Source organism: Colius striatus, chromosome W, assembly GCF_028858725.1.
Source record: "Colius striatus isolate bColStr4 chromosome W, bColStr4.1.hap1, whole genome shotgun sequence".
NCBI lineage: Eukaryota > Metazoa > Chordata > Aves > Coliiformes > Coliidae > Colius > Colius striatus.
This window is the reverse complement of record NC_084789.1, coordinates 5,235,441-5,262,322: the sequence shown is the minus strand read 5'-3', so window position 1 is coordinate 5,262,322 and position 26,882 is coordinate 5,235,441. Positions and strand designations below refer to the sequence as shown.

Below are 26,882 nucleotides of genomic sequence, written 5' to 3'. Positions count from 1 at the left end.
AGATTGCTGCTTAGGTGGAAAATATGACTCTGAAGGTACGTCATGTAGATGCTCACATGCCCAAAAGCCATGCCACTGAAGAACATTGGAACAACCAACAGGTAGACAAAGCTGCCATAATTGAAGTAGCTCAGGTAGGCCTAGACTGGGAGCGTAAAGGTGAATGTATAGCTTGATGGGTCCATGAAACATCAAAACATCTGGGGTGAGATGCAACATATAGATGGGCTCGTGATCGAGGGGTGGACTTGACCATGGAAGCCATCACACAGGTCACCCACGAATATGAAACGTGCTGCAATCAAGCGAGTCACACAAATCAAGTCTCCCTGGAATAGAGGCCGATGGCTGGGTTTTCAATATGGTGAGGCCTGACAAATTGACTATGTTGTACCACTACTGCAAACACACCGAGGCAAGCGTTATATACTCAGCATGGTGGAAGCAGCTACTGGTTGGTTGTAAACATACCCTGTAAACCATGTCACTGCCAGAAATACTATCTTAGGCCTTGAAAGGCAAGTTTTGTGGCGACACGGTACTCCAGAAAGAATTGAATCAGACAACGGGACTCATTTTCGAAATAATCTCATAAACTCTTGGGCAAAGAAACATGGCATTGAGTGGATATACCATATCCCCTATCATCCACAAGCCTCTGAAAAGACTGAAAGATATAACGGATTATTAAAGACCATGTTGAGAGCACTGGGCAATGGAGCATGGAAGCTAACTAACTCTACTAGTTATCTCTACTAACTGTCCTGGTCCTGCCCAAACAAAACCACTACATACTGTGGGAGGAGATAAGGTAGTGCACCCAGGGAAGTGGCTAGGGAAGGCAGTATGGGTTTCACCTCCTGTGGGAAAGGGTAAACTCATTCATGGGATTGTCTTTGCCCAGGGGCCTGGGTATACTTGGTGGGTGATGAGAAAGGATGGGGAAACTCAATGTGTACCTCAAGGAGACTTAACCTTGTGGGAAAAATAACCTGTTATGTGAGTTGTCTGTTGTAGGCGATGAGGTATGAACTTAGCAAGAAAGCAGACAAGTGGACAAACCAAGCCGGTGCTGGTGCTCAACACCGAACACACTGTTTTCCCCTGGCCTGGATATCCATCTTAATGGATGAGACCTAAGTTATGGCCTGCTCCAGTGAACATCTACAGAGAATGAAAGATACAAGAATGTTGTTTATTTGTTTGATGCAAGATGGAATACAAGAATCTTTTTTTGTCTGTTGAAGTGTGTGGGGGGGTACTGGTTAATGAGAGTATATAAGAATTTATATGGATTCTTAAGATGATTTGTCTGAGCATGACATAAATGGTATGGAATAAGGGGTGGAGACTGTAGTGGGTCTGGGATGGTAGTGATTTTCCACAGCAGCTCTTGCAGTGCTGTGCTTACTGTTGGTATTGATAGCACAGCAATGTTATGACTACTGCTCACACAGCATCAGGGCTGTCCCTCCAGCATTCCTTCCCCCACCTTCACCAATAGCTGTGGGTGGGCACGATCTTGGGAGGGACCATGGCCAGGACAGCTGACCCAGGCTGACCAAGGAGATATTCCATATCATATGACGTCAGCTCAGTAATATAAACTGGGGGAGAGGAGCAGGAAGGGGGGGGGCAAGATTCATTTTTGGCCTTCCAAAAGCAACCATTACGCGTACCGAAGCCCTGCTTCTTGGGAGGTGGCCGGACATCGCTGCTGATGGGAAGTAGAGAGTAACAGATTTATCTGCTTTTGCTTTGCTTCTCGCACGTGTGGCTTTGCTGCTTCTTTAATAAACTGGTTTTATCTCAACGCAGAAGACTCTCATTTTCTCCCCTCCCTGGCTTGCTGAGAAGGTGAGTGATAGAGCAGTGTGGTGGGCACCTGGCATCCATCCAGGGTCAAATCACCACAAATGGCAATGTGTTTTCATTCCTCTTCACTCAAGTTCTACTTTCTAAGTTTTCTGTCACAGTCTTAACTTGTGTTCTGAAAAGTTATGAGGTAGGGCAGCATACATCCATTCCTAACCAGCAATCTTCATGGAATTTACCAAATAAGGATAATTTGTCAGGAACAGAGCTTCTTCCCAACGTCACAGAAGCCTGTCTGTAATGGGCTCCATTCTTTTCTTGAGGAGAGTGTCTGATTGTTGCCCAATCTGTGACCAGGCTGGAAAAGACCAGATCCTTTATCCTCCTTCATTCTGCCCAATTATAATCTGATGGCAGATGCTTTTGAAAAATTACAATTTTGTTTTGATTCCCAGCCTATTCCATCCCAGGAATCCCACAGTAAAATCACCTGTCTCTCCCTTTCCCTCTTCTGACCATGCTGTGCTCTTCTTCTGGGAGCTGCAGAGTGGTACCAGATGTTAGCAGCCAGGGAGAAGCAGATGTTGTTCTAACCTTGTAACTACTCTCATCTGCCAGGCAATTCAGTCTTTTAAATCTCCCAGGAAGTCAAGCAAGGTTGCTCAGCTCTTTTATTCTTTCTGAGGTTTGTGATTAACTGTGCAAGACCCAGCAAGACCTTTGCTGCGCCATGGGCCATCCTGCTTGCTCTACACTCTCACTTCAACCTCAAAGCTGATCTCTAAGTCATGCGGGTTGCTTATTTTTAGCAGTCTTCTTTCTCAGAGGAAATGTGCAATTGTACTTTGCCACAGCTGAAAACTCAGAAGTGCTCCCCAGCTCAGGCAGATCTTCCGAGGCAGCGCTCAGGGCAAAGACAGCACTTGTTGATAAACCTCTATCCAGCCCCTGGCCAAGGGAACACCAAAACAGGGACATTCGATGCTCACTCTATCCATATCACCACAAGTTTTCAACTGCTTGGAATATAATAATTTATTTATCTTTACAGTGATGACAGAAGAATGTACAAGTGTTTTCACCCATAGGTATAAAAATCTGTTTATATACACAGAGTGACAATAATCTTCAATTGGGAAATCATTTTGTTCTCCTGATCCATTCTTACTAAAAAACCACAGGAAAAACAAATATTTAGTAAAGGCAATATAATTCCAGTAGGTTTACAACCTGGCATCAAAAGCTCATCTTTAGATTAAGGGTAACATTCTATACTTAAAAAAGGACTTTAAGTCATAGGACACAAAATAAAGTTGCTTTTCAAATAAGATATAGACATCAAAAATAGAAGTCTAAAAAGGCATTGGTTTTAATGCTATTAGAAAGCTATATAAATGTGCATGGGTCTGTTTCTTATAATGAAAGACTGAAGGAGAAAGTGCTTCTGTCTTTTAGGAAGTTCTTCCTGGGATAAGTCAGTTAAAAGTACCTGTAAGAGAGACAGAAAGAATCCCTTTTGGAAAAGTAGAGGCTAGTGGTCGCATTGATTGGAGCAGTTAGGCTGGGTTCCAGTGCTGTATTAAGCACACATCATCAATAGCTCATCAATGGGTAACAAAGAATTAATACAATGTGAGTACCTACTCCAGTGTTGAGTCCCACAGGTACCTACTTACTTCTGCACCAAGCCCAATCTATGTACACAAGGTGCTGTTAACATTCAGCCTGACACCACACACCTCCTGGCAGAGCACCCAGCTTGTCACCAAACTCCGTCACAGCCCTAAACCACTGCTTGAATTCTTGGGGGTTTAAATATAGCGTAACGTGCTCATCAAAAGTTTCATAATATAAAAAATCATTCTGGAATGTTAGTCTGTATAAAGGAAAAGAAAAAAAAACCAAACAAATCTTGCATCTTTCAAGCTGTTTTGCATTAACTAATCCACTTACTCCAAAATCTTGTTCAAGTCTGTAATTAAAGCCACTAAGGCAAAAAAAAGGCAGTTTTATAGAGCCAACATAGCTATGGACAAGGAATCAGGCAATGAGTTCACAAGTTGATGAAGCTCAAGGTCTTCTGATCTGATTGATTTCTGCAGAGAGCTACAGTTCCAGTGCAAAAATACCCACTTCTATCAATAGATTTAGGACTCCATTACAAAATAATTATTGTAAATACAAAAATTCAAAATGACAATTTGATTCTGAAATGGCAAAAGGTTTGAATTTTCACATCTTAAATCAATATTCTTTCCTGACTTCCTTTACACTTAGCCATAATTAGACTTTTATAGGAGAAATACTCAGGGTTTAAGAGTTTAACGGTAAATAGCTGTAGCTTAATTAAGAGACTGCAGTAGCCTGAAAAACATCAAGATTACTGGCCAGGAAACACCACTGGGCAAATAGTCCTTGTCCCCAAGATCAAATTTCCCTTTCTGCTTCACTGACACTATAAATAATAAAAATGACTGAGCATTAGGAACATGAGTATTCAGGGGCTGGTGGATACATTCTAAGTACATTTTGTTTCTAATTATAACAATTTACTCAAGCAACACACCCTGGAGCAGTAACCTAGGGAGCAGTTCAGATCCTGCTGCTGGCTGTACCAGCCTTTATTCTTCATATAGGGAGGAGCCAAAATGCCATGGAATTACCACTCCATGTTACCAGTTTGAATGCTCATCAGCCTTGCCAAAGCAGGTCACAGCCTGGAAACTGTCATCCTATGGTTACAAGTGATCTAAACATGGTATTCATAGTCACATAGAAGTGAACTCCTTTGTATCAACCAAAACCAGGTAGTAACTCCAGAACAAAAAAAAAAAAAAATCCTTTAAAATTAGACAGAATTCTTAGTTGTTAAAACTTAAGATAACTCCTCATGAAAAGGACAGACCTCAAAGCTGTGCACTTTCATAAATGAGCAATACGAGCTCAATGGAAACAAGAGAATGAATTACCATTATTCTGCAGAGGATTTAAAAAAAATATTTTTTGAGAAAGCATTTGGCAAATGCACAGATCAGTACTGTAAACAAGCATAAGATACAAGAAGATGCCTTGGAAAATTAATTTGTAGAGGTATTACTCATTTAAGAATAAATAGAAAAGTTTCAAGAACTTGTTTTTTAATTTTACTAAATTAAAGTTTGAAGAAAAATGCCAGTTACTTTGATTGCTTTACCCCAGTTTCACATCAAGTATTATGTGCCAGAAAATATACCTGTGTAGTGGTTCTGTCTGGACCAGGTGTTGGTAGCAGGGGGCTACAGGGGTGGCTTCTTTAAACAAAGAGCTACCAGAGGCTTCCTCTGTAGCTGATAGGGCCAATGCCAGTCAATTCTAAGATGGACCCACAGCTGACCAAGGCCTGGCCAATTAGTGATGGAGGTAACACCTCTGTGAATAAAGTATTTGAGAAGGGGAAGAAGTTGCTGTGCAGTTGCTAAACTGCAGCAACAACAGGGAGTGAGAATGTGAGAACAATATCTCCACAGACACCAAGGTCAGAGGAGGTGCTTAGGCTCTGGAAGAAAGATTCCCCTGTGACCTGTGGTGAAGACCATGGTGAGGCAGGCTGTCCACCTGCAGCACATGGAGGTCCACGGGGGAGCAGAGATCCACCCGCATCCCATGGAGGACTCCACACTGAAGCAAGTGGATACCTGATGAAGGCTGTGACTTTGTGGGAAGCCCACCCTGAAGCAAGTTCCTGGCAGGACCTGGGAGTCTGTGGGGAGAGGAGCCCATGCCAGGGAGCAGATTTGCTGTCAGAACTTGTGATCCTGTGAGGGACCCATGCTGGAGCAGTCTGTACCTGAAGGACTATTCTCGTGTATGACCCACATTTGGACATTGTGTGAAGAGCTGCCCCCTGTAGGAAGGACCCATGCCAGAGCAGTTCGTGAAGAACTGTAGCCCATGGGAAGGACCCACGTTGGAAAAGTTCATGGAGGACTATCTATCTCCCATGGGAGGGATCCCACACTTTAGCAGTGGGAAGTGTGAGGAGGCTTCCCCTTGAGAAGAAGCAGTGGCAAAGTCCATGTGTAATGAACTGACCACAACCGCCATCCCCTATCCCTCTGTGCCACTAGGTGGGGGAGGAGGGAGAGTCCCCGGATGGGGGGAGGTGTTTTAAGATTTGGTTTTATTTCTCATCTCCCTGCTCTGTTCTGATTGTTCATTAATAAATCAAAGTTTTTTTCTCTCTGAGTCTGTTTTGCCTGTGACACTAATTGCTGAGTGATCTCCCTATCCTTAACTTATAAATCTCTCGTTATATCTCCCTCCCCTGTCCAGTTTTGGAAGGAGAGTAATAGAACAATTTGGTGGGCATCTGGCCAGGGCTAAACCACCATAACCTGCAATGGTTTCCTAGAGACTGGAATTTTCTGTAAAGGATAAAAACCACTGTTTCTTCCTCCCTGGTGATCTGTGTAGCATTTAGTGTGAGGATGTTCACGTCTACATATGCAGAATGACCCTGATATTCTGCTGATACTGAGCCTGTCCACTAACATGGGTGAAGGGAGAAGCAGGAATGCTTATGGGCAATCCACCACTGCTCACCAAAAGACTGCTGAGGGATCCCCAGTAGCTGAGCCAAGTACATCTCAGAGTGGGCCTCCAGGAGATCTCACTCACCTGGTTTATTTAATTTTTTTTATGCTTCATCTCCATTATCCATTTCTACATCTATATCTTTTGTTGCATCAGCCACTCGTGACAAAATGTCTGCCATTAGTGCCTCCTCCAGTTTCTTACGCACTTGTTGCACCCGTTCTTCTTGTTTTCTGAAGGGAGAGAAGGGAAGAAAGGGAAAAAAACATCAGTCCTTCAAGTGTACTAGTAGGATGGGAGCATAACACTAGCATAAACAATGACTAAGGACTGGTTTCTCAACACTTATTTTCACTTCAAATGGAATACAGTAGAATAGTTCCAGTTTGGAAGGGATCTACAATGATCCTGACCACTTTAGGATTCACTAAAAAGCCTGTTGTTAAGGGTATTGTCCAAATGCCTCTTAAGCACTGATAGGCATGGGACATCAACTACCTCTCCAAATCCTATTGACTAGTTCTGTTCCCTTTAGACATGTCCAGGCACACTAGCAGTGCTGGGCAGGAAAGCTGAGAGCACACCAAGCCAGAATCCTCTCTGGTTTAGCATGCACAGTTTACTTTCCCTCATACATAGGCAGAAGGATTGAATGTGACACATCACCTTCCACTCTCAGATTAGATACTTGAGAAATCAAATAGAAAGTTAATGGAGCATTTTCTCTCTGACTGTCTTTGTCAGAATGTCTTTTTTTTCTTTCTTTTTTTTTTTTTTTTGACAGAGACATTTCAGGGTAGATCACTGAAAATCACAGCAGGATATCCCTGTCATGAATATTGTAAAGGCAAATTGTGAGGTAATCTCCCTCTTTCCCAGTGTAAGAGTGTGTATACCAGGAGCACCTTTACAGGATGATGGGCCACTGAGTAGGTTTCTAAGTGTTCAAAGAACCAACTCCGTGTCTGTACTGGTTGGGGCTGGGATGGGGTTAACTTTTACAAGAAACTGGGTTTGGCCAGGATAGGGTTAATTTTTATAGAAACTAGGAAAGGATTCAGCCTGGACAGTTGATCCAGGCTGGCCAACGGGCATTCAATACCATACTGATGTCATGCCCAGTATATATTGTGGGGAGCTAGCCGGAAGGGGCACTTCAAAACTGAGGATTCAGTTGTCTGTCTGGAGCAACTGTGTTGGGTCCCAGGTGGTGAGCAACTGCAGCACGCACCATTCCCTTTGTATATCCCCTCATTTATTGTTATAACTGTTTCTCCTTAACTTGTTTTTTTTTCTATTAAACTGTTCTTATTTCAACCTACGTGGTTTTTTTCCCTTTTTCTGCCAGTTCCCCTCCCTGTTCTGCCAGGAGGGAGAGGAGTGAGCAAGCAACCTCACGGCTCATTGTTCCCAGCTGGGCAAAACAATGACAGGGTTGAAATAGGACAGAGTGTGCTAAAACAAACTAGTTGTTATACATTTCTTATATTAGTTAAATAGTTGCTGGTCATAATGTTGGTTTATATGCTCATGTCCTGGTTTTGGCTAGGATAGAGTTAACTTTGATGAGGAAGTAGGAAGGGGCACAGCATGGGCAGCTGACCTGGGCTGGCCAACAGGTATTCGATACCATACTGACATCATGCCCAGTACCTAGAAGCAGGGAGCTAGTCGGGGGCGGGGTTTCGGGAGCAGAGGCGGGGCTACCGGTCGGAGGGGGAGTCGCGTCGGGTCCTGGGTGGTGAGCAGCCGCGGCACGCGCCATTCCTTTTGTATATTCCCCTCGTATACTGTTAAAACTGTTCCTTTTTTCCCCCTGAACCTGTTCATTCTTATTGTTGTTCTATTAAACCGCTCTTATTTCAACCTACACGGGTTTTTCTCCTTTTTCTCTGGTTCCCCTTCCCACTCCACCGGGAGGGGAGGAGTGAGTGAGCACCCTCGTGGCTCTTTGTTCCCGGCTGGGCAAAACCACGACATATTTGGCGCCCAACGTGGGGCCCGCGGGGTTGAAATAAGACACAGTAGGCTGAAACAATTGTCACAATGTTGATGGATTTGCTTAACTGCTGTTGGCCCATAATTTGTCATATGCACTATGTATTCTCTCTGATAGTGTTTATGTCCTTTGGAAAAGGGACAAAAGCACTCGTTCTGATGTACTGGTTGTTACTGGCTTATGGCATGGTTGTGTCACTGGGTATGGAGCTAGGCCAATACTTGTACATGACTGGGTTGGCATTTCTGCAACTTGGACATTTATTTTCAGAAGGTAGTGACACTAGTGACACTCAGTTCATGGGAAAAATGGAGGGACGTAATTTTTCCATTTTTTCCATCCTCCCTTACTCATTCAAGTTAACTGCAATAGCTTTTGACAATTCCGAACGCACTTGGGATGTCCCAGCCATTGTGGTTTTATTGCTCTGTTCCCCAGGTAGGGTGTTTTTCTTGGGTAGAGTTGTGAAATGTGTTTTCCAGACTGTTATGAGGTTGGGCAGCTATGGAGGGATTGATATACAGAAGAATATGAACCGGTATTGGAAGAGTTTTTTACTTGTACAGATTAGGAATGCCACCCTAGCAACCACTGTGGCTATTCAAACTGAGGCAACTGATGCTGTTGCTGCCCTAACTCCAACAGCAGACACTGATTCTGAATCAGAGGATCAACCTGTGGCAGTGTCAGTTGCTCCTGTCCAGAAAAGGAAACACATAAAAAAATCAGTTCGCCTTGTGAGGGATGAAGATGAACCAGTATCATCACGGGAACGGGAGGAAGAGTCAGAGCCAGAGCCAGAGATAATCACCCGATCCTTGTCCCTGAGCGAACTGCGAGAAGTGCAAAAAGATTACAGTCGCCACCCAAGCGAGCACCTTGTTGCCTGGCTGCTCCGATGCTGGGAGAATGGGGCCCACAGCTTGGACTTGGAGGGCAGGGAAGCCAGGCAGCTGGGCTCTCTGTCCCGGGATGGCGGCATTGACAAGGCGATTGGAAGGAAGACAGAAGTCCTCAGCCTCTGGAGAAGGCTTTTGTCTGGTGTGAGGGAAAGATACCCCTTCAAAGAAGATATCATATGCCACCCAGGCAAGTGGACCACAATGGACAAAGGTATCCAGTACCTGAGGGAGTTAGCTGTCCGGGAAATGATTCATAATGAGCAGTTACCAACAGACCCAGATGAGGTCCAGTGCACACAGTCTATGTGGCGAAGATTTCTGCAGAGTGCACCATCATCTTATGCTAATTCATTGGCAGTCATCTCCTGGAAAGAAGGTGAGGGGAAAACAGTGGGGGAAATGGGTGTTCAACTTCGGCAATATGAAGAAAGTCTGTCTTCCTCCCTACAGGCTGTTGTCTCGGCTGTAGATAAAATGTCAAAAGAGTTCCACCAATTCAAAGAAGATATGTCCCGCACTCCACCTGCCCGAGTCCGTACTTCAGCCATTAGTAGATGTCCCTCTGTTCAAGAGAGGGAATATAGAGGGCACACACCACGAGGTGCTTTGTGGTCTTACCTGCGGGACCAGGGAGAGAACATGAACAAGTGGCATGGGCAACCTACTTCGGCCTTAAGGGCACGGGCACGGCAGCTACGGGGAAAAACCGCTACAAGGAGCAATTTCTCTTGGAAAGATGCTGCTCCAGTTTCCAGTGAGCAACTCCCTAGACAGAATAGAAGTGTTGAGCTCTATTCTAGTCCCCTCGAGGGGACTTCTAGCTCTTTTCTACAAAAAGTATCCAATGACTGCCATGGCCAGTACTAGGGAGGCCCTGCCTCCAGCCAGGTGGAGGAGAGGGACAACCGAGTTTATTGGACAGTGTGGATCCGATGGCCTGGCACATCAAACCCACAAGAGTACAAGGCTTTAGTGGATACTGGAGCACAGTGCACTCTGATGCCATCAAGTTGTAAAGGGACAGAATCTGTTTGTATTTCGGGAGTGACAGGGGATCTTAACAGCTAACCTTGTTAGAAGCTGAAGTGAGTTTAACTGGAGATGAGTGGCACAAACACCCCATTGTAACAGGCCCAGAAGCTCCGTGTATCCTGGGCATAGACTACCTTAAGAGAGGGTATTTTAAGGACCCAAAAGGGTACCGGTGGGCCTTTGGTGTGGCTGCAGTGGAGACAGAGGAAATTGAACAACTATCCAGCATGCCTGGCCTTTCAGAGGACCCTTCCGTTGTGGGTTTGCTGAAGGTTGAGGAGCAACAGGTGCCAATTGCGACCACAACAGTGCACCGGCGGCAATATCGCACCAGCAGAGATTCAGTGATTCCCATTCATAAGTTGATTCGCCAACTGGAGAGCCAAGGGGTGATCAGCAAAACTCGCTCACCCTTTAACAGTCCCATTTGGCCAGTGCGAAAGTCTACTGGAGAGTGGAGACTGACAGTAGACTATCGTGGCCTGAATGAAGTCACGCCACCGCTGAGCGCAGCTGTGCCGGACATGCTGGAACTCCAATATGAACTGGAGTCCAAGGCAGCCAAATGGTATGCCACCGTTGATATTGCCAATGCATTCTTCTCAATTCCTTTGGCAGTAGAGTGCAGGTCCCAGTTCGCTTTCACTTGGAGAGGGGTTCAGTATACCTGGAATCGACTGCCCCAGGGGTGGAAACACAGCCCCACCATCTGCCATGGACTGATCCAGGCCACGCTGGAGAAGGGCGAGGCCCCAGAACACCTGCAATACATTGATGACATTGTTGTGTGGGGTGACTCAGCAGAGGAAGTTCTTGAGAAGGGAAAGAAGATAATTCAAATTCTTCTGAAGGCTGGTTTTGCCATTAAACGAAATAAGGTCAGAGGGCCTGCGCAGGAGATCCAGTTTTTAGGAGTAAAATGGCAGGATGGACGTCGCCATATCCCAATAGATGTGATCAACAAAATTGCAGCCATGTCTCCCCCAACTAGCAAAAAGGAAACACAAGCTTTCCTAGGTGTTGTGGGTTTTTGGAGGATGCATATTCCAAATTACAGTATGATTGTGCGCCCTCTCTACCACGTAACACGGAAGAAAAATGATTTTGAATGGGGTCCTGAACAGCAACAAAGTTTTGAACAAATTAAACAGGAGATAGTTCATGCGATGGCACTTGGGCTAGTCCGGACAGGACCAGATGTTAAAAATGTGCTCTACACCGCAGCTGGAGAGAATGGCCCTACTTGGAGTCTTTGGCAGAGAGCACCTGGGGAGGGTCGAGGCCGACCCCTTGGATTCTGGAGTCGGGGATACAGAGGATCCGAGGCCCGATACACTCCAACTGAGAAGGAGATACTGGCGGCATACGAAGGGGTTCAAGCTGCATCAGAAGTGATCGGCACAGAAACACAACTTCTCCTAGCACCCCGACTGCCAGTGCTGGGCTGGATGTTCAAAGGGAGGGCCTCCTCCACACATCATGCAACTGATACTACATGGAGTAAGTGGATCGCATTGATCACACAACGAGCTCGTGTAGGAAGTTCTAGCCGCCCTGGAATTCTGGAACTGATCACGAACTGGCCAGAGTGTGAAGACAGTGAAATATCACCAGAAAAGGAGGCAACCCGTGCTGAAGAGGCCCCATCATACGAGGAACTTCCAGAAGATGAGAAGCAGTATGCCCTGTTCACCGATGGGTCCTGTCGTCTTGTGGGGAAGCATCGGAGGTGGAAGGCAGCTGTGTGGAGCCCCCTACGCAAAGTTTCAGAAGCTGCAGAAGGAGAGGGTGAATCGAGCCAGTTTGCAGAGGTAAAAGCCATCCAGTTAGCTTTAGACATTGCTGAACGAGAAAACTGGCCAAGGCTTTATCTCTACACTGACTCGTGGATGGCAGCAAATGCTGTGTGGGGGTGGTTGCAGCAATGGAAACAGAACAACTGGCAACGATGGGGCAAGCCCATCTGGGCTGCCCGGATATGGCAAGACATTGCTGCTCGGCTGGAGAAGCTGGTTGTGAAAGTGCGCCATGTAGATGCCCACATACCTAAGAACAGGGCCTCTGAAGAGCATCTGCATAACCAGCAAGTGGACAAGGCTGCAAAGATTGGAGCAGCTCAGATAGATTTAGACTGGCAACACAAGGGGGAGTTATTTTTAGCTCGGTGGGCCCATGACACCTCAGGTCATCAAGGCAGAGATGCCACCTATAAATGGGCTCGTGATCGAGGGGTGGATTTAACCTTGGATGCCATTGCACAGGTTGTCCATGAGTGTGAGACGTGTGCTACAATCAGACAGGCCAAGCGGTGGAAGCCCATATGGTATGGAGGACGATGGCAGAAATATAAATACGGAGAGGCCTGGCAGATTGATTATATCACACTGCCACAGACTCACCAGGGCAAACGACATGTGCTCACAATGGTGGAGGCGACCACCGGCTGGTTGGAAACGTATCCTGTGTCTCATGCCACCGCTCGGAGCACCATCCAGGGCCTTGAAAGGAAAGTCCTCTGGCGACATGGCACCCCAGAAAGAATTGAGTCAGACAATGGGACGCACTTCAGGAACAACCTCATAGATGCCTGGGCCAAAGAGCATGGCATTGAATGGGTTTATCACATCCCCTATCATGCACCAGCCTCAGGAAAAGTTGAACGACACAATGGACTATTGAAGACCACACTGAGAGCGATGGGGGGTGGAACATTCAAACATTGGGACACAAATTTAGAAAAGGCCACCTGGCTAGTCAACTCCAGAGGATCTGTGAACAGAGCTGGCCCTGCCCAATCGGAACTTTTACATACTGTAGAAGGGGATAAAGTCCCTGTAGTGCACGTGAAAGATCTGTTAGGGAAAGCAGTATGGGTGAGTCCTACCTTGGGTAAAGGTAAACCCATTCATGGGATTGTTTTTGCTCAGGGACCTGGGTACACTTGGTGGGTGATGTGTAAGGATGGGACAACCCAGTGTGTACCTCAAGGAAAATTGATTTTGGGTGAGACTAGCCTGTGAATTCGTTGAATCAAATTGTATTATGTTAGTTGTTAAATAACATTGTTGTTGTATGTCGTCATTACCATAGTTGCTCTATGCCATATCACTGACACTACAGTAAGGACCACCCAGATCACCGAAAGATGGACATGGACAAGCAAGATACAGAATAGCAGAATGTGAATTGGTGCCCAGTGACGTCCTCAAGATCAGTGCTTTCAACTTACAGATAAGACACACCTAAAAGACCAACTGCAAAATCCTGATACTGCATGCAGTGACCTATCCCACACATACCCCATCTGCCCTGCTGTGAAAGATTTATGATGAATAAGACCTGACGTTATGAACTAAACGGCCAAATGGACTTAACAGGAATGTTAGGGGGGTGGCCTATAAACTGAGGGAATGATATACTTCTCTGTGTGTGCCCCTATTTTTTCAGGAAGAGGAAATATGGTGCTCAGATGTTGTATATTGTGAAACTAGGCATGATGTAGATGGTATAGAATAAGGGGTGGAATGTCCTGGTTTTGGCTAGGATAGAGTTAACTTTGATGAGGAAGTAGGAAGGGGCACAGCATGGGCAGCTGACCTGGGCTGGCCAACAGGTATTCGATACCATACTGACATCATGCCCAGTACCTAGAAGCAGGGAGCTAGTCGGGGGCGGGGTTTCGGGAGCAGAGGCGGGGCTACCGGTCGGAGGGGGAGTCGCGTCGGGTCCTGGGTGGTGAGCAGCCGCGGCACGCGCCATTCCTTTTGTATATTCCCCTCGTATACTGTTAAAACTGTTCCTTTTTTCCCCCTGAACCTGTTCATTCTTATTGTTGTTCTATTAAACCGCTCTTATTTCAACCTACACGGGTTTTTCTCCTTTTTCTCTGGTTCCCCTTCCCACTCCACCGGGAGGGGAGGAGTGAGTGAGCACCCTCGTGGCTCTTTGTTCCCGGCTGGGCAAAACCACGACAGCTCATATGGTGGTGTTATATAAATTCTTATATGAACTATGTATTCATTGTGATGTTTATCATCTGTGGAAAAGGGATGAAGACTATCATTCTGACATACTGGGTGACACTGACTTATGATATGGTTGTATCACTGGTTACGAAGTTAGGCTGGTATTTGTACACTGCTTTGTTGTCATTCCCACACCTTGGGTGCTTTCTCTTAGAACTCATTAATAATAATGACACCCAATCCATAGGGAAGACATGGGGGCATAATTTCTCCAACTCCTCTATCTTCCCTTACTCCTTCAAGTTAATTCCAATACCTTTTGACAATTCCGAATAAACTTGAGATGTTCCAGCCATTGTGGTTTTATTGATAAGTCTCCTGAACATGGTTCATATCTTGGTTAGGGTTGCAAAAATTGTTTTTAAGAGTGTCACTCAGCTGGCTAGATGAGGGGATGTCCTGGTTTAGGCCCATCAGGGAACAAAAGACCACGATTAGCCTCAAGTACCAAAGAGACTGAGAACTGCCAAAGGGCAGGGAGAGCTTAATTGCTGCTTAAGGTTCAGGACAAAACAGACCAGGCTACTCGGCTTGGGGAAGAAAACAGAAAATAATTTAATGCAACATCAACTAAAACATAACCTTAAAACCTCAAAACATAACCAAAAATAAAACAACACAGAGTAGTACAACAATGGAGAGTCCGACCAGCCTTTTTAAGAACACTTTCTTGCCACACCTCCCCTCTTCCCGGGCTCAGAGCCCTGATCCCGCTGTTTTTACCTCCTCCCCCCTGAACGGCTCGGGAGGGGGCAGGGAGTGAGGGTTTCAGTCGGCTGAAAGAGGAAGAGATGTTACAGGCTGCCTTAGCGGGGACCAAGGGGATGGATCAGTATCTTAAAGCGAGGGGGGAGATTAAGAGGACTCTGTCTAAGGCAGCAGAGGAGAAACAGTTCTGGTTTTCGGCGCAGGAAGCTATCCGGGGGGAGGGGCGGAAAGCGCAGACAGAGGAGAGAGTTTATAGCAATCAGGAGGCTCAAATGAGCGTGGAAGTGGAGAATCTGGGGACGCAGACGGGTCCGTCACTGTATGGGGACGTGGAATGTGATGGACTTGACAGCGACGAGGAGAGTGAGGGGAGCGGCCCCGGAGCAGAGTCCCCGCGGGAGAGCTGCTTCCCAGTCGAGTCCAGCCCGCCGGGTTACCCCTGGGACGAGTTGCAGAGGATGCGGACGGGGAATGCCGAGCGGGCGGAGTCGGGCGGGGGTGCGGTGCAGAATGATCAGGGGAGAGTGGGGGGGCGCGACCCCATGTTAGACTGGGCACCATCGGGCACGCGAGGGGAGACAAAGAAAAAGAAAACGCAGGAGAGAGTAATACCGACTGCGCCGTCGGTGCCGGGGACGGCACGGAGTGAGCCAGACCCCTCCCCGCCCCTTCTATCCGCAGCCGCCGCCGCGCAGCCGCTTCCCGCGCCCGTTAAGTTTCTCCGGAGCGCACTCCCCTCGCCGCGCGCCGACATCACGGATCAGCCCTCACGGATCGCTGGGCTCATCCTTTCCATCCTCAATCCATTGCCTCAGCGAATGTAAAAACTGTTGGCCGTGATGTTATGCATTTTGCTATAAATGTGATGATGGATAGTGGTTTTCTTACAGTGGAAACTTTCTAAGGTGTTTTAGGTGTCAGGAATGGAACTTGGAAGAACAGAATATTTTGGCATTGAGAAGTCAGTGACACATTAAAAAAAACAAAAAACAAAAAACCAAAAAGAGTGAAGAAGGTTTGTGGGAAGTGGTTTGTATTTTGGACTCATTGGTAAAGGATTTTTTTTTTTGATCAGGAGTAAAAAATGGATTTTGGTCTAGTCTTGTGCCTATACAGTTACCAAAGGGAATTTTTCTGATTTGTGGGGACCAGGCATGGCCTGGAATACCCTCGAGATCACAAGGGGGACCATGCAGTTTGGGACGACTGACAATCTTGATGCCTAATCACACAATGATTTGGAAACATCATCGTCCAAAACAATTTGTGCATGCATTTACTAGTAAATATGATGACCATGTTACCTTTGGTCTCCCTCGGCAATAATAGCAACTAGCATATCTCTAAAGGTCCCTTCCAACCCTGCCATTGTATGATTCTATTATTACCTGGCTGCTCCAATACTGGAATGGTAGGGCCCATGGCTTGGAATTGGAGGGTAGGGAAGCCAGGCAGCTGGGCTGAATAGACAGAATAGACAGAATAGAAGGGTTGATCTCACTTCTGATCCTCTTGAGGGGACTTCTGGCTCTTTTTCACAAAAAGTGAGTGACGACTGCCATGGCCAGTATTATAGGAGCTCTGTCTCCAGCCAGGTGGAGGAGAGGGACAACTGAGTTCATTGGACTGTGTGGATTTGTTGGCCTGGCACATCAAATCCACAGGAGTACAAAGCTCTAGTGGATACTGATGCACAATGTACGCTGATGCCATCAAGCTATAAAGGGACAGAACCCATTTGTATTTCTGGAGTGACAGGGGAATCTCAACAGCTAACTGTAAGAAGTTGAAGTGAGTCTGACTGGGAACGAGTGGCACAAATAACCCAGTGACGGGCCCAGAAGCTCCATGCATACTGGGCATAAACTACCTCAAGAGAGGGTATTTCAAGAACCCAAAAGGGTACCGGAGGGCTGTTGGTGTGGCTGCATTGGAGAAAGAGGAAGCTGAACAGCTGTCTAACATGCCCGGCTTCTCAGAGGACCCTTCTGCTGTGGGGTTGCTGAGGGTTAAAGAACAGGTGCTAATTGCAACCACAACAGTGCACCGGTGGCAATATCATACCAACTATGACTCTCTGATTCCCATTCATAAGCTGATTCATCAATTGGAGAGCCAAGGGATGATCAGCAAAACTCACCCTTTAAACGCCCCATATGGCCAGTGCAAAAGTCTACTGGAGAGTGGAGTTTAACAGTAGACTATCGTGGCCTGAATGAAGTCATGCCACTGCTGAGTGCTGCTGTGCCAGACATGCTGGAACTCCAATATGAACTGGAGTCCAAGGCAGTCAGATGGTATGCCACCATTGACATTGCTAATACATTCTTCTCAATTCCATTGGCAGCCCATTGCAGGCCCCAGTTTGCTTTCACCTGGAAGGGCATTTAGTACACCTGGAATCAACTGCCCCAGGGGTGGAAACACAGCCCCACCATCTGCCATAGACTGATCCAGGCTGCACTGGAAAAGGGTGAGGCCTCAGAACACCTGCAATACACTGAAGATATTGTTGTGTGGGGCAACTCAGCAGAGGAAGTTCTTGAGAAAGGGAAGAAAATAATTCAAATTCTGCTGAAGGTTGGCTTTGCAATAAACTGAAGTAAGGTCAGGGGGCCTGTGCGGGAGATCCAGTTTTTAGGAATAAAATGGCAAGATGGACGTTGTCACAAGTCAGTGGATGTGATCAACAAAATCACGGCCATGTCTCCACCAACTAGCAAAAAGGAAACACAAGCTTTCCTAGGTATTGTGGGTTTTTGGAGAGTGCGCATTCCAAACTGCAGTATGATTGTGAGCCCTCTCTATCAAGTGACGCGGAAAGAAAAATTATTTTAAATGAGGCCCTAAACAGAAACAAGTATTTGAACAAATTAAATTGGAGATTGTTCATGCAATGGCACTTGGACCAGTTCAGACAGGGCCAAATGTTAAAAATATGCTCTACACAACAGCTGGGGAGAATGGTCCTACTTGGAGTCTTTGGCAGAGAGCACCTGGGGAGACTCCAGGCCGACCCCTTGGGTTCTGGAGTTGGGGATACAGAGGATCCGAGGCCTGATACACTCCAACTGAGAAGGGGATACTGGCAGCATATGAAGGAGTTCAAGCTGCCTCAGAAGTGACTGCCACAGAAGCACAACTCCTTCAGGCACCCTGACTGCCAGTGCTGAGCTAGATATTCAAAGGGAGAGTCTCCTCCACACATCATGTGACTGATGCTACGTGGAATAAGTGGGTTGCACTGATCACACAACAAGCTCACACAGGAAATTCTAGTCATCCTGGAATTCTGGAAGTGATCACAAACTGGCCAGAGTGTGAAGACTGGGAAATATCACCAGAGAAAAAGGTGACGTGCTGAAGAGGCCCCATTGTATGATGAACTGCTAGAAAATTAGAATCATAGAATCATAGAATGGTAGGGGTTGGAAGGGACCTTTAGAGATCATCTAGTTCAACCCCTCTGCTAAAGTAGGTCCACCTAGATCGGGTCGCACAGAAACGCATCCAGGCAGGTGTTGAAAATGATGATGAAGAATATCTTACACAATCAACTTGTATCTAAGATCCCCATACTAGATAGTATTTCCTTATTTCACAAGCCAACTGATATATGCTATCCCAATTTTGACACTGAGCAGTTTCCAAAGCATAATGCTTTCAAAGGAGAATCATGTTTGAAACAACTAAGGACTAAAGCCGGGACTCAGGTGGACAAAACCCAGGTGAAGGTCAATGCATCCACCCAGACTGAGTCAGCTAGTAGAGAAGCTTCAGTCCAGGTGGAATGCAGGGAGTGTTTAGACTGCTTAGGGACCTATGCCTCTGAGGCAAAAATGTGTCACAGGTGCCCTCAAGTTCAAGAACTGCAGCGCCTGGTGAAAGAGCTGCAGGAAACTGTGAGTAGGCTCTGTAGTATTAGAGGGGAAGAAGTGGAGAAAGATGGAGACTTCCACAATCAGGTGCAAGCCTCCAGTGAATCCAATAAGTCATGGACCCTGGTTACAAAAAAAAGAAAGGCAAAGTCTTGTCTTCAAAGCCCTCCTTCCAGAGTGCCCACTACAAATAAGTATGAGGCACTGGCGACAAGGGACTTCGACGAGCAAGCTCCAAGAGGGGAAAACCCGCTAAACAACCCATCAGCTGCTCCACCTGCAGTAGGTAATGGACATCACAGGAAGAGGCAAAGGGTGCTTGTTGTGGGTGATTCGCTGCTAAGGGGCACTGAGACCCATCTGTGGAGCAGGTAGGGAGTCAAGAGAGGTGTGCTGCCAGCCTGGGGCCAAGATCAGGGATGTGGCTGAGTGCCACGGCTCATCAGGGATGCAGGCTACTACCCCCTACTTGTGTTCCATGTAGATATGAATGATGTCATGAGGCATGACATCTCCAGGATTCAGATGGATTTTAAATTCTTGGGGGAGCAGTTAAAAGGTAGAGGGGCTCAGGTTATTTTATCCTCTATCCTGTTCCCTGGTGATAAAGGAGTCTGTAATGGAAAAATCAGCCAAGTGAACTCCTGGCTGAGAGGCTGGTGCCGGTGGGAAAGATTTGGGTACATTGACAAGGGATCCTTCCTTGGGGACTACAGCTTCATAGGACGGGATGGGATTCATCTCTCCTGTAAAGGCACTGGATTATTTGGGAGTAGACTAGCAAATTTAATAGAGAGGTCTTTAAACTAAGGGACTTGGGGGTGAGGGGAGAAGCAAAACAGAACAAGTTGTCCCCTCTAGCTGGGAAACAGGGCAGGACAGGGAATGCAATGATAAGTGCCTTTCATCTGCACACTGGGCTGAGATACAGAAGGCTGATCACCCTGAGAAAAAACCAAACCGGGGAGGAACCTCCTGCACCCGCCCAGGGAAACCTGTGTGTTTGAGTAAGCCCCTGTGCTGCCTCTACACCAATGAACGCAGCCTGGGGAATAAGCAGGATGAACTGGAGATGTGGGTGCGGATGCGAGGCTACAACCTCATTCTGGTCACAGAGACATGGTGGGACAGCTGCCATGACTGGAGCACAGCCATGGAGGGCTATGTATTGTTCAGGAAAGACAGACTGACAAGGCGTGGAGGTGGAGTTGCTCTCTATGTGAGAGAGCAATTAATGTGTATTGAAGTGTGCCTGGGTGGGGATGAGGAGAGAGTAGAGTGCTTATGGGAAAAAATTAATGGCCAGGGCAAGGCAGGTGATATTATTGGAGGAGTCTGCTACAGGCCACCTGATCAGGAGGAGGATGTGGATGAGACCTTCTACAAACAGCTGGGAGCTGCCTCACGATGACAGTCCCTGGTCCTCATGGGGGACTTCAACCTCCCTGATATTTGCTGGGATAGCCACACAGCCAAGCACACGCAGTCCAGGAGGTTCCTACAGATTGTTGATGACAGCTTCCTGTAACAGCTGATTGAGGAACCAACAAGAAGGGGTGTGCTGCTGGACTTGGTGCTGACAAATAAGGAGGGTCTGATTGTGGATGCAACCTCGACTGCAGCAACCATGAGATGGTAGAGTTCAAGATCCTATGTGGAAGAGGCAGGACAGAAAGCAGGACCGTGACTCTGGATTTCAGGCGACCCAACTGGCCTCTTCAAATACCTGCTTGAACGGATATCACAGGATAAGATCATAGAAGGTACAAGTGCCCAAGAGAGCTAGTCATTCTGAAAGCACCACTTCCTCCAAGCCCAGGATCAGTGTATCCCAACATGTAGAAAAGCAGGAAAATGAGGCAGGAGGCCTCCATAGATGAGCAAGAATCTACTGGGACAACTCAGGCAGAAAGCAACCATCTATGAGAGGTGGAAACAGGGCCTGACTTCTTGGGAACAGTATAGGAACATTGCTAGAGCATGCAGGGGTGCAACTAGGAAGGCTAAAGCCCTTCTAAAATTAAATTTAGCCAGGAAAGTTAAAGGAAAGTAATAAGGCATTTTTCAGGAATATCGGCAGTAAAACAAAGATTAGGGGGAATGTGGGCCCGCTACTAAACACATAAAATGCCCTGGTGACAGAATACACAGAAGACCAAACTACTGAATGCCTTCTTTGTTTCAGTTTTTACAGACAAGACTGGCCCTCTGGAAGGCCAGTCCAGCAAGGATAACAGGATGGCCAGTACAGCAGAGGAGTTGCCCTGGGTGGAAGAGGAAGAGGTTAAAGACTTGTTGGCCAAGCTTAAGGCTCATAAGTCAATGGGTCCTGATGGGATGCACCCTAGAGTACTGAGAGAACTGGCTGATGTGGTTGTGTCATGGTTTGACATGATAGCCTTTTCTGGTAAGGGGGAAGGGGCTGTAAAGATGGCTCCTGTAAGAAGTTGCTCGCAACTCTCCCCAGCTCAGAGCCAGACCCACTTCTGGGGCTGAGCCAATTAGACGCCTCCACGATCACTTTTTTTGAGAAGAAGCCGGAAGGGGAGGTTTCTTCCTCCATCTTCTTTCCTTCTTCTGCCCCTTCTTCCTTCTTCTGGCTGGTGGTGGTGCAAAGAGTAGGAACGGTGAGAGAAACAACCATGCGGACTCCAAGGTCAGTGATGAAAGAGAGGAGGAAGTGTGCTGGAACAGAGACTCCCCTGCATTCTACGGAGAGAACTGGTGAAGCTGAGATTTATTTTCATTTCTTTAAAGACCCTACATCAGCGGTAGAGACTCATTTTGATAATGAGCCCACATCAGGGGCAGAGACTTATTTTGCTAAAGCTGACCCCGGACCAGGGGCAGCGATTCACTTCATTAAAGGCCCCGAGCCAGGGACAGTGACTATGGCTGGAGCAGGCCTTGTCCCAAGAGAGGGACCCTGCAAATGCAGAAACTGCAACCGCGGTGAAGAATCCAAGCCAGAGATATTCACCAAGGACTGTGTCCCGTGTGAGGGACCCTGTATCGGCAGAAGCCGCAGCTGCTGGGAACAACCCACACCAGAGAAGTTTGTTAAGGACTGTGTTCCGGGGGAGGAACCCCGTGTTGGAGCAGGGGAAGAATGCCAGGAGTCGTCCTCATCTGAGAAGACAGAAGCGGCAGAGCCCATCTGTGAGAGACTGACCACATTCCCCACTCCCTGCCCCCCTGAGCCATTGTGGGGGGAGGAGGTAGAGATATCGGGAGCAGTGAGCTGGGCCCGGGAAGAAAGGAGGGATGGGGGAGGGAGATCTTAAAGTGCTGGTTGTAATTTTCTCATCATCCTACTCCCTTTTTTTTTTTTTTATTCTGTTCTGTTTCTTGTAAAATAAACTTTCCTACTTTCCTCTCTAAGTCGAGTACTAGAGTCTGTTTTGCCCAGAACCATAATTGGCAGTGAGCCCTCCCTGCCCTTGTCTCAATTCACAACAACCTTGCTTATCTTTTTTACTCCCATTTCGCTGGGGCCTCCGCCATCCTAACGAGGGTGGGGGTGAATGGGGGCACCAAGCGAGAGACTGTCGTGGTGTTGCTGTGCTAGCTGGGCCAAACCACGATAGGTTGCTAAGTCACTCTCCATGGAGGACGGGCGAGGTGCCTGAGGACTGGAGAAAGGCCAATGTCACTCCAGTCTTCAAAAAGGGCAGGAAAGACTACCCGGGAAACTACAGGCCGGTCAGCCTCACCTCCATCCTTGCAAAGATGATGGAACAATTCATCGTGAAGGTTATCACTAAACAAATGAAGGAAAAGATGGTTATTGGGGGGGTCAACATGGCTTCACCAAGGGGAAATCTTGTTTGAGCAACCTGATAGCCTTCTATGAGTGCATAACCAGCTTTCTAGATGAGGGGAGAGCAGCGGATGTCATCTACCTTGACTTCAGCAAGGCGTTTCACACTGTCTCTCAGAACGTCCTCATCAGAAAGCTCAGGCAGTATGGATTCGATGAGAGGATAGTGAGGTGGATCGAGAGCTGTCTCAATGTCAGAGCCCAGAGCGTGGTGATCACTGACACGGAATGGAGTTGGAGGCCTGTGGCCAGTGGAGTTCCACAGGGATTGTTTCTGGGGCCAGTCCTGTTCAACATCTTCATCCATGACCTGGATGAGCGGACAGAGTGTACCCTCAGCAAGTTCACTGATGACACCAAAGAGGGAGGACTAGCTGCTGCACCAGAAGACTGTGCTGCTATTCAGCGGAATCTCAACTAGCTTGGGAATTGGGCAGAGAGGAACCTCATGAGGTTCAACAAGGACAAGTGCAGAGTCCTGCATCTGGGAAGGAACAACGCCATGCACCAGTACAGACTGGGGATTGACCTGTTGGAGAGCAGCTCTGCAGAGAGAGACCTGGGAATCCTGGTTGACAATAAACCGAACATGAGCCAGCAATGTGCCCTCGTGGCCAAGGCGGCCAATGGCATCCTGGGGTGCATCAAGAAGAGTGCGGCCAGTAGGTCGAGGAAGGTTCTTCTCCCCCTCTACTCTGCCCTGGTGAGGCCTCATCTGCAGTACTGTGTCCATTTCTGGGCTCCTCAGTTCAGGAGGGACAGGGAACTGCTGGAGAGAGTCCAGCACAGGGCCACCAAGATGATCAAGGGTATAGAACATCTTTCATACGAGGAAAGACTGCGGGAACTGGGGCTGTTTAGTCTGGACAAGAGGAGATTGAGGGGTGATCTTATTAACATTTATAAATATCTAAAGGGTCAGTATCAGGAGGTTGGGACATCCCTCTTTTCTATAGTAGATAGTAACAGGACAAGGGGTAATGGGATGAAGCTGGAACACAAAAAGTTCCACTTAAACATAAGAAAAAACTATTTCACCATGAGAGTGACAGAGCAGTGGAACAGGCTGCCCAGGGGGGTTGTGGAGTCTCCTTCCTTGGAGGTCTTCAAGACCCACCTGGACATGTTCCTATGCGACCTGATCTAGGTGAACCTGCTTCTGCAGGGGGGTTGGACTAGATGATCTCTAAAGGTCCCTTCCAACCCCTACCATTCTATGATTTTATGAATTGACCTCTCTGATTTGTGTTTAGAAAAAAACAACAAACCAAAACTTTCAAATTATAGAAAGCAATACAGATTTTTATCTAGATTCAAGTTTTAATTGTACCTATTTGTATTAGCTATTAAGGCATATCCTGTTTTAAGAACTGAAAAGAGAACATTATCAGAAGTGATATACCCTGTTCACTGATGGGTCCTGTCGCATTGTGGGAAAGTACTGGAGGTGGAAGGTGGCTGTGTGGAGTTCCCTATGCAAAATTTCAGAAGCCGCAGGAGAGGGTGAATGGAGTCAGTTTACAGAGGTGAAAGCCATCCAGCTGGCTTTAGACACTGCTGAACGAGAAAAATAGCTGAGGCTTTATCTCTACACTGACTCATGGATGGCAGCAAATGCTCTGTGGGGGTGGCTACAGCAATGGAAATAGAATAACTGGCAATGCCAGGGCAAACCCATCTGAGCTGCCCCAGTGTGGCAAGACATCGCTGCTCGGCTGGAGAAGCTGGTTGTGAAGGTGCACCATGTAGATGCTCACGGAACCAAGAACCAGGGGCAAGGAAGAACATCAGCACAACCAGGAGGTGGACAAGGCTGCCAAGACTGAAGGTAGATTTGGACTGGCAACACAAGGGAGAGTTATTTTTAGCTCAATGGGCCCGTGACACCTCAGGTCATCAAGGAAGAGATGCCACCTATAGATGGGCTTGTGATTGAGGTGTGGACACCATTGCACAGGTTGTCCATGAATGTGAGACGTGATACAATCAAGCCAAACAATTGAAGCCTTGTTGGTATGAAGAATAATGGCTGAAATATAAATATGGGAAGGCCTGGCAGATTGATTACATTACACTCCCATAGACTCACCATGGCAAGCGCTACATCCTTACAATGGCGGAAGCGACCACTGGATGGCTGGAAACATACCCTGTGCCTCATGACACTGTCCAGAACACCAGAAAAAACTATGGTGATATGGCACCCCAGAAAGAATTGAGTCAGACAATGGGACATACTTCCAAAACAACCTTATAGACACCTGAGCCAAAGAGCATGGCATTGAGTGGGTTTATCACATCCCCTATTATGCACAGGCTCTGGGAAAATTGAATAATACAATGGATTATTGAAATCCACATTGAGGGCAATGGGGGGTGGGACCTTCAAATATTGGGATACACACTTAGCAAAGGCTATCTGGTTAGTCAAAACCAGGGGATCTGTCAACCGAGCTGGCCCTGCCCAATAAGAACTTTACATACTGTAGAAGGGGATAAAATCTCTGTGGTACACAAAAGGTATGTTAGGGAAGGCAGTCTAGGTTAGTCCTGCCTTGGGCTAAGGCAAACCCATCTGTGGGATTATTTTTGGTCAAGGACCTGGACGCACTTGGTGGGTGATGTGCAAGGATGGGGAAGTTCGATGTCTACCTCAGGGGGATTTGATTTTGGGTGAGAATATCCCGTGATTTAAAATGTAAAACATTAGCTGTTAAATAACTCTGCTATTGTATGTAACCACTACTATAGTTGCCATATCACTTATATTACAGGAACAACCACTCCAGATCACTGAAGGATCATAGAATGGTAGGGGTTGGAAGGGACCTTTAGAGATTATCAAGTCCAACACCCCCTGCCAAAGCAGGTCCACCTAGATCAGGCTGCACAGGAACGCAGACCTCCAAGGAAGGAGGTGCGCCATGGCCACCTCCCCACCCAGTGTCTCTCCCATCCGGGCATACTCACACAGAGCTGCTGGTGGCGCTCAGTCCAGCCATTGCCCTGCATGGGTTGCAGGGATACAGCCTGCGTTCTCACCATGGCTTGGTGAAGTTCCCTTCCAACCCCTACCATTCTATGATTCTATTATTGTATGAACTCTAGCCCATGAGAAGGACCTATGTTGGAGAAGTTCATGGAGGACTATCTTCCTTGGGAGGGGCCCCACACTCAAGCGGTGGGAAGTGTGAGGAGGCCTCCTCCTAAGTAGCGACAAAGTCCATTTGTAATGACGTGATCATAACCCCCATTTCTCTGCACTGCTTCGGGAGGAAGGAAGGAGAGTCTTACGAAGAAGGAGGGATGGGGGGAGTTGTTTTAAGATTTGGTTTTATTTCTCATCTCCCTTTTTTGTTTTGATTGTTCATTAATAAATCAAACCATTTTCGCCAAGTCGAGTCTGTTTTGCCCATGACTCTAATTGCTGAATGATCTTCCTGACCTTATCTCAACTCACGAACCTCTTGTTATACTTCTCTCTTCCCTCTCCAGTTTAGGACGGGGAGTGATAGAATGACTTGGTGGGCACCTGGCACCCAGCCAGGGCAAAACCACCACAATATTTTATATTACCATTTTCACCACACAAAAAAAAGAAAATCCAGTTTTACTTTTTTCAAGTTACTGAGAGGTACATGAAAGATGTTCACAATTCTCTTCCCTTATCTCCAGGACTTTGCTGAGGCGAGAAGGAATCTACTTTAATTTAACTTGCTTTTCAATTTAGGGAAGATTTAGTAACTTACCTAATGTCATCATCTGTGACTATGAAAGCTTTGCAGAGGGGCTGAGATGTATTCAGCCAGATGGCTGGATTCTTCTCCACAGCTGCAGAGAGTTGCCCTGTGATAGGGACAGAACTAGTGTGCAGAGCACTGGCAACAGCTGATAACAGGGCGGTGGTGGTGTTGCCTGGGCCAACTCCTAAAGCAAAGGAAACAGAATAGTGACTGTTCCATGTGTAATGCCCAGTGGCAGAGCTCTTTGCAGTTTGTAAGGTTTGGTACACTCACCATACAATTGCCACTGGATACATGACTGTATAATCTCAATAGTCAAATGCAAGTTCTTAAAAATGGCTTTGTAATAGCACAATTCTCCTTTAAGAATGTTAACATTTCAAAAGGC

At 47.0% G+C, this 26,882-nt stretch overlaps 1 protein-coding gene across 4 annotated transcripts in view; it reads right to left on the bottom strand.

Moving 5' to 3' along the window:
- The window catches only part of LOC133628481 (methyl-CpG-binding domain protein 2-like), a 129,942-nt gene that overhangs the window by 24,474 nt on the left and 78,586 nt on the right, over positions 1-26,882 (bottom strand). For 3 of the 4 annotated variants that reach the window (XM_062016688.1, XM_062016691.1, XM_062016692.1), the window contains 3 exons: positions 26,501-26,678; positions 6,472-6,620; positions 2,845-3,304 (listed from right to left, as the gene is read on the bottom strand). In XM_062016688.1, coding sequence (XP_061872672.1) covers positions 6,491-6,620; positions 26,501-26,678 — 308 coding nt within the window. In that variant the 3' untranslated portion in view covers positions 2,845-3,304; positions 6,472-6,490. Of the gene's footprint in view, positions 1-2,844; positions 3,305-6,471; positions 6,621-26,500; positions 26,679-26,882 lie in introns of those variants that run through there. The other variant, XM_062016689.1, reaches the window with a different exon arrangement.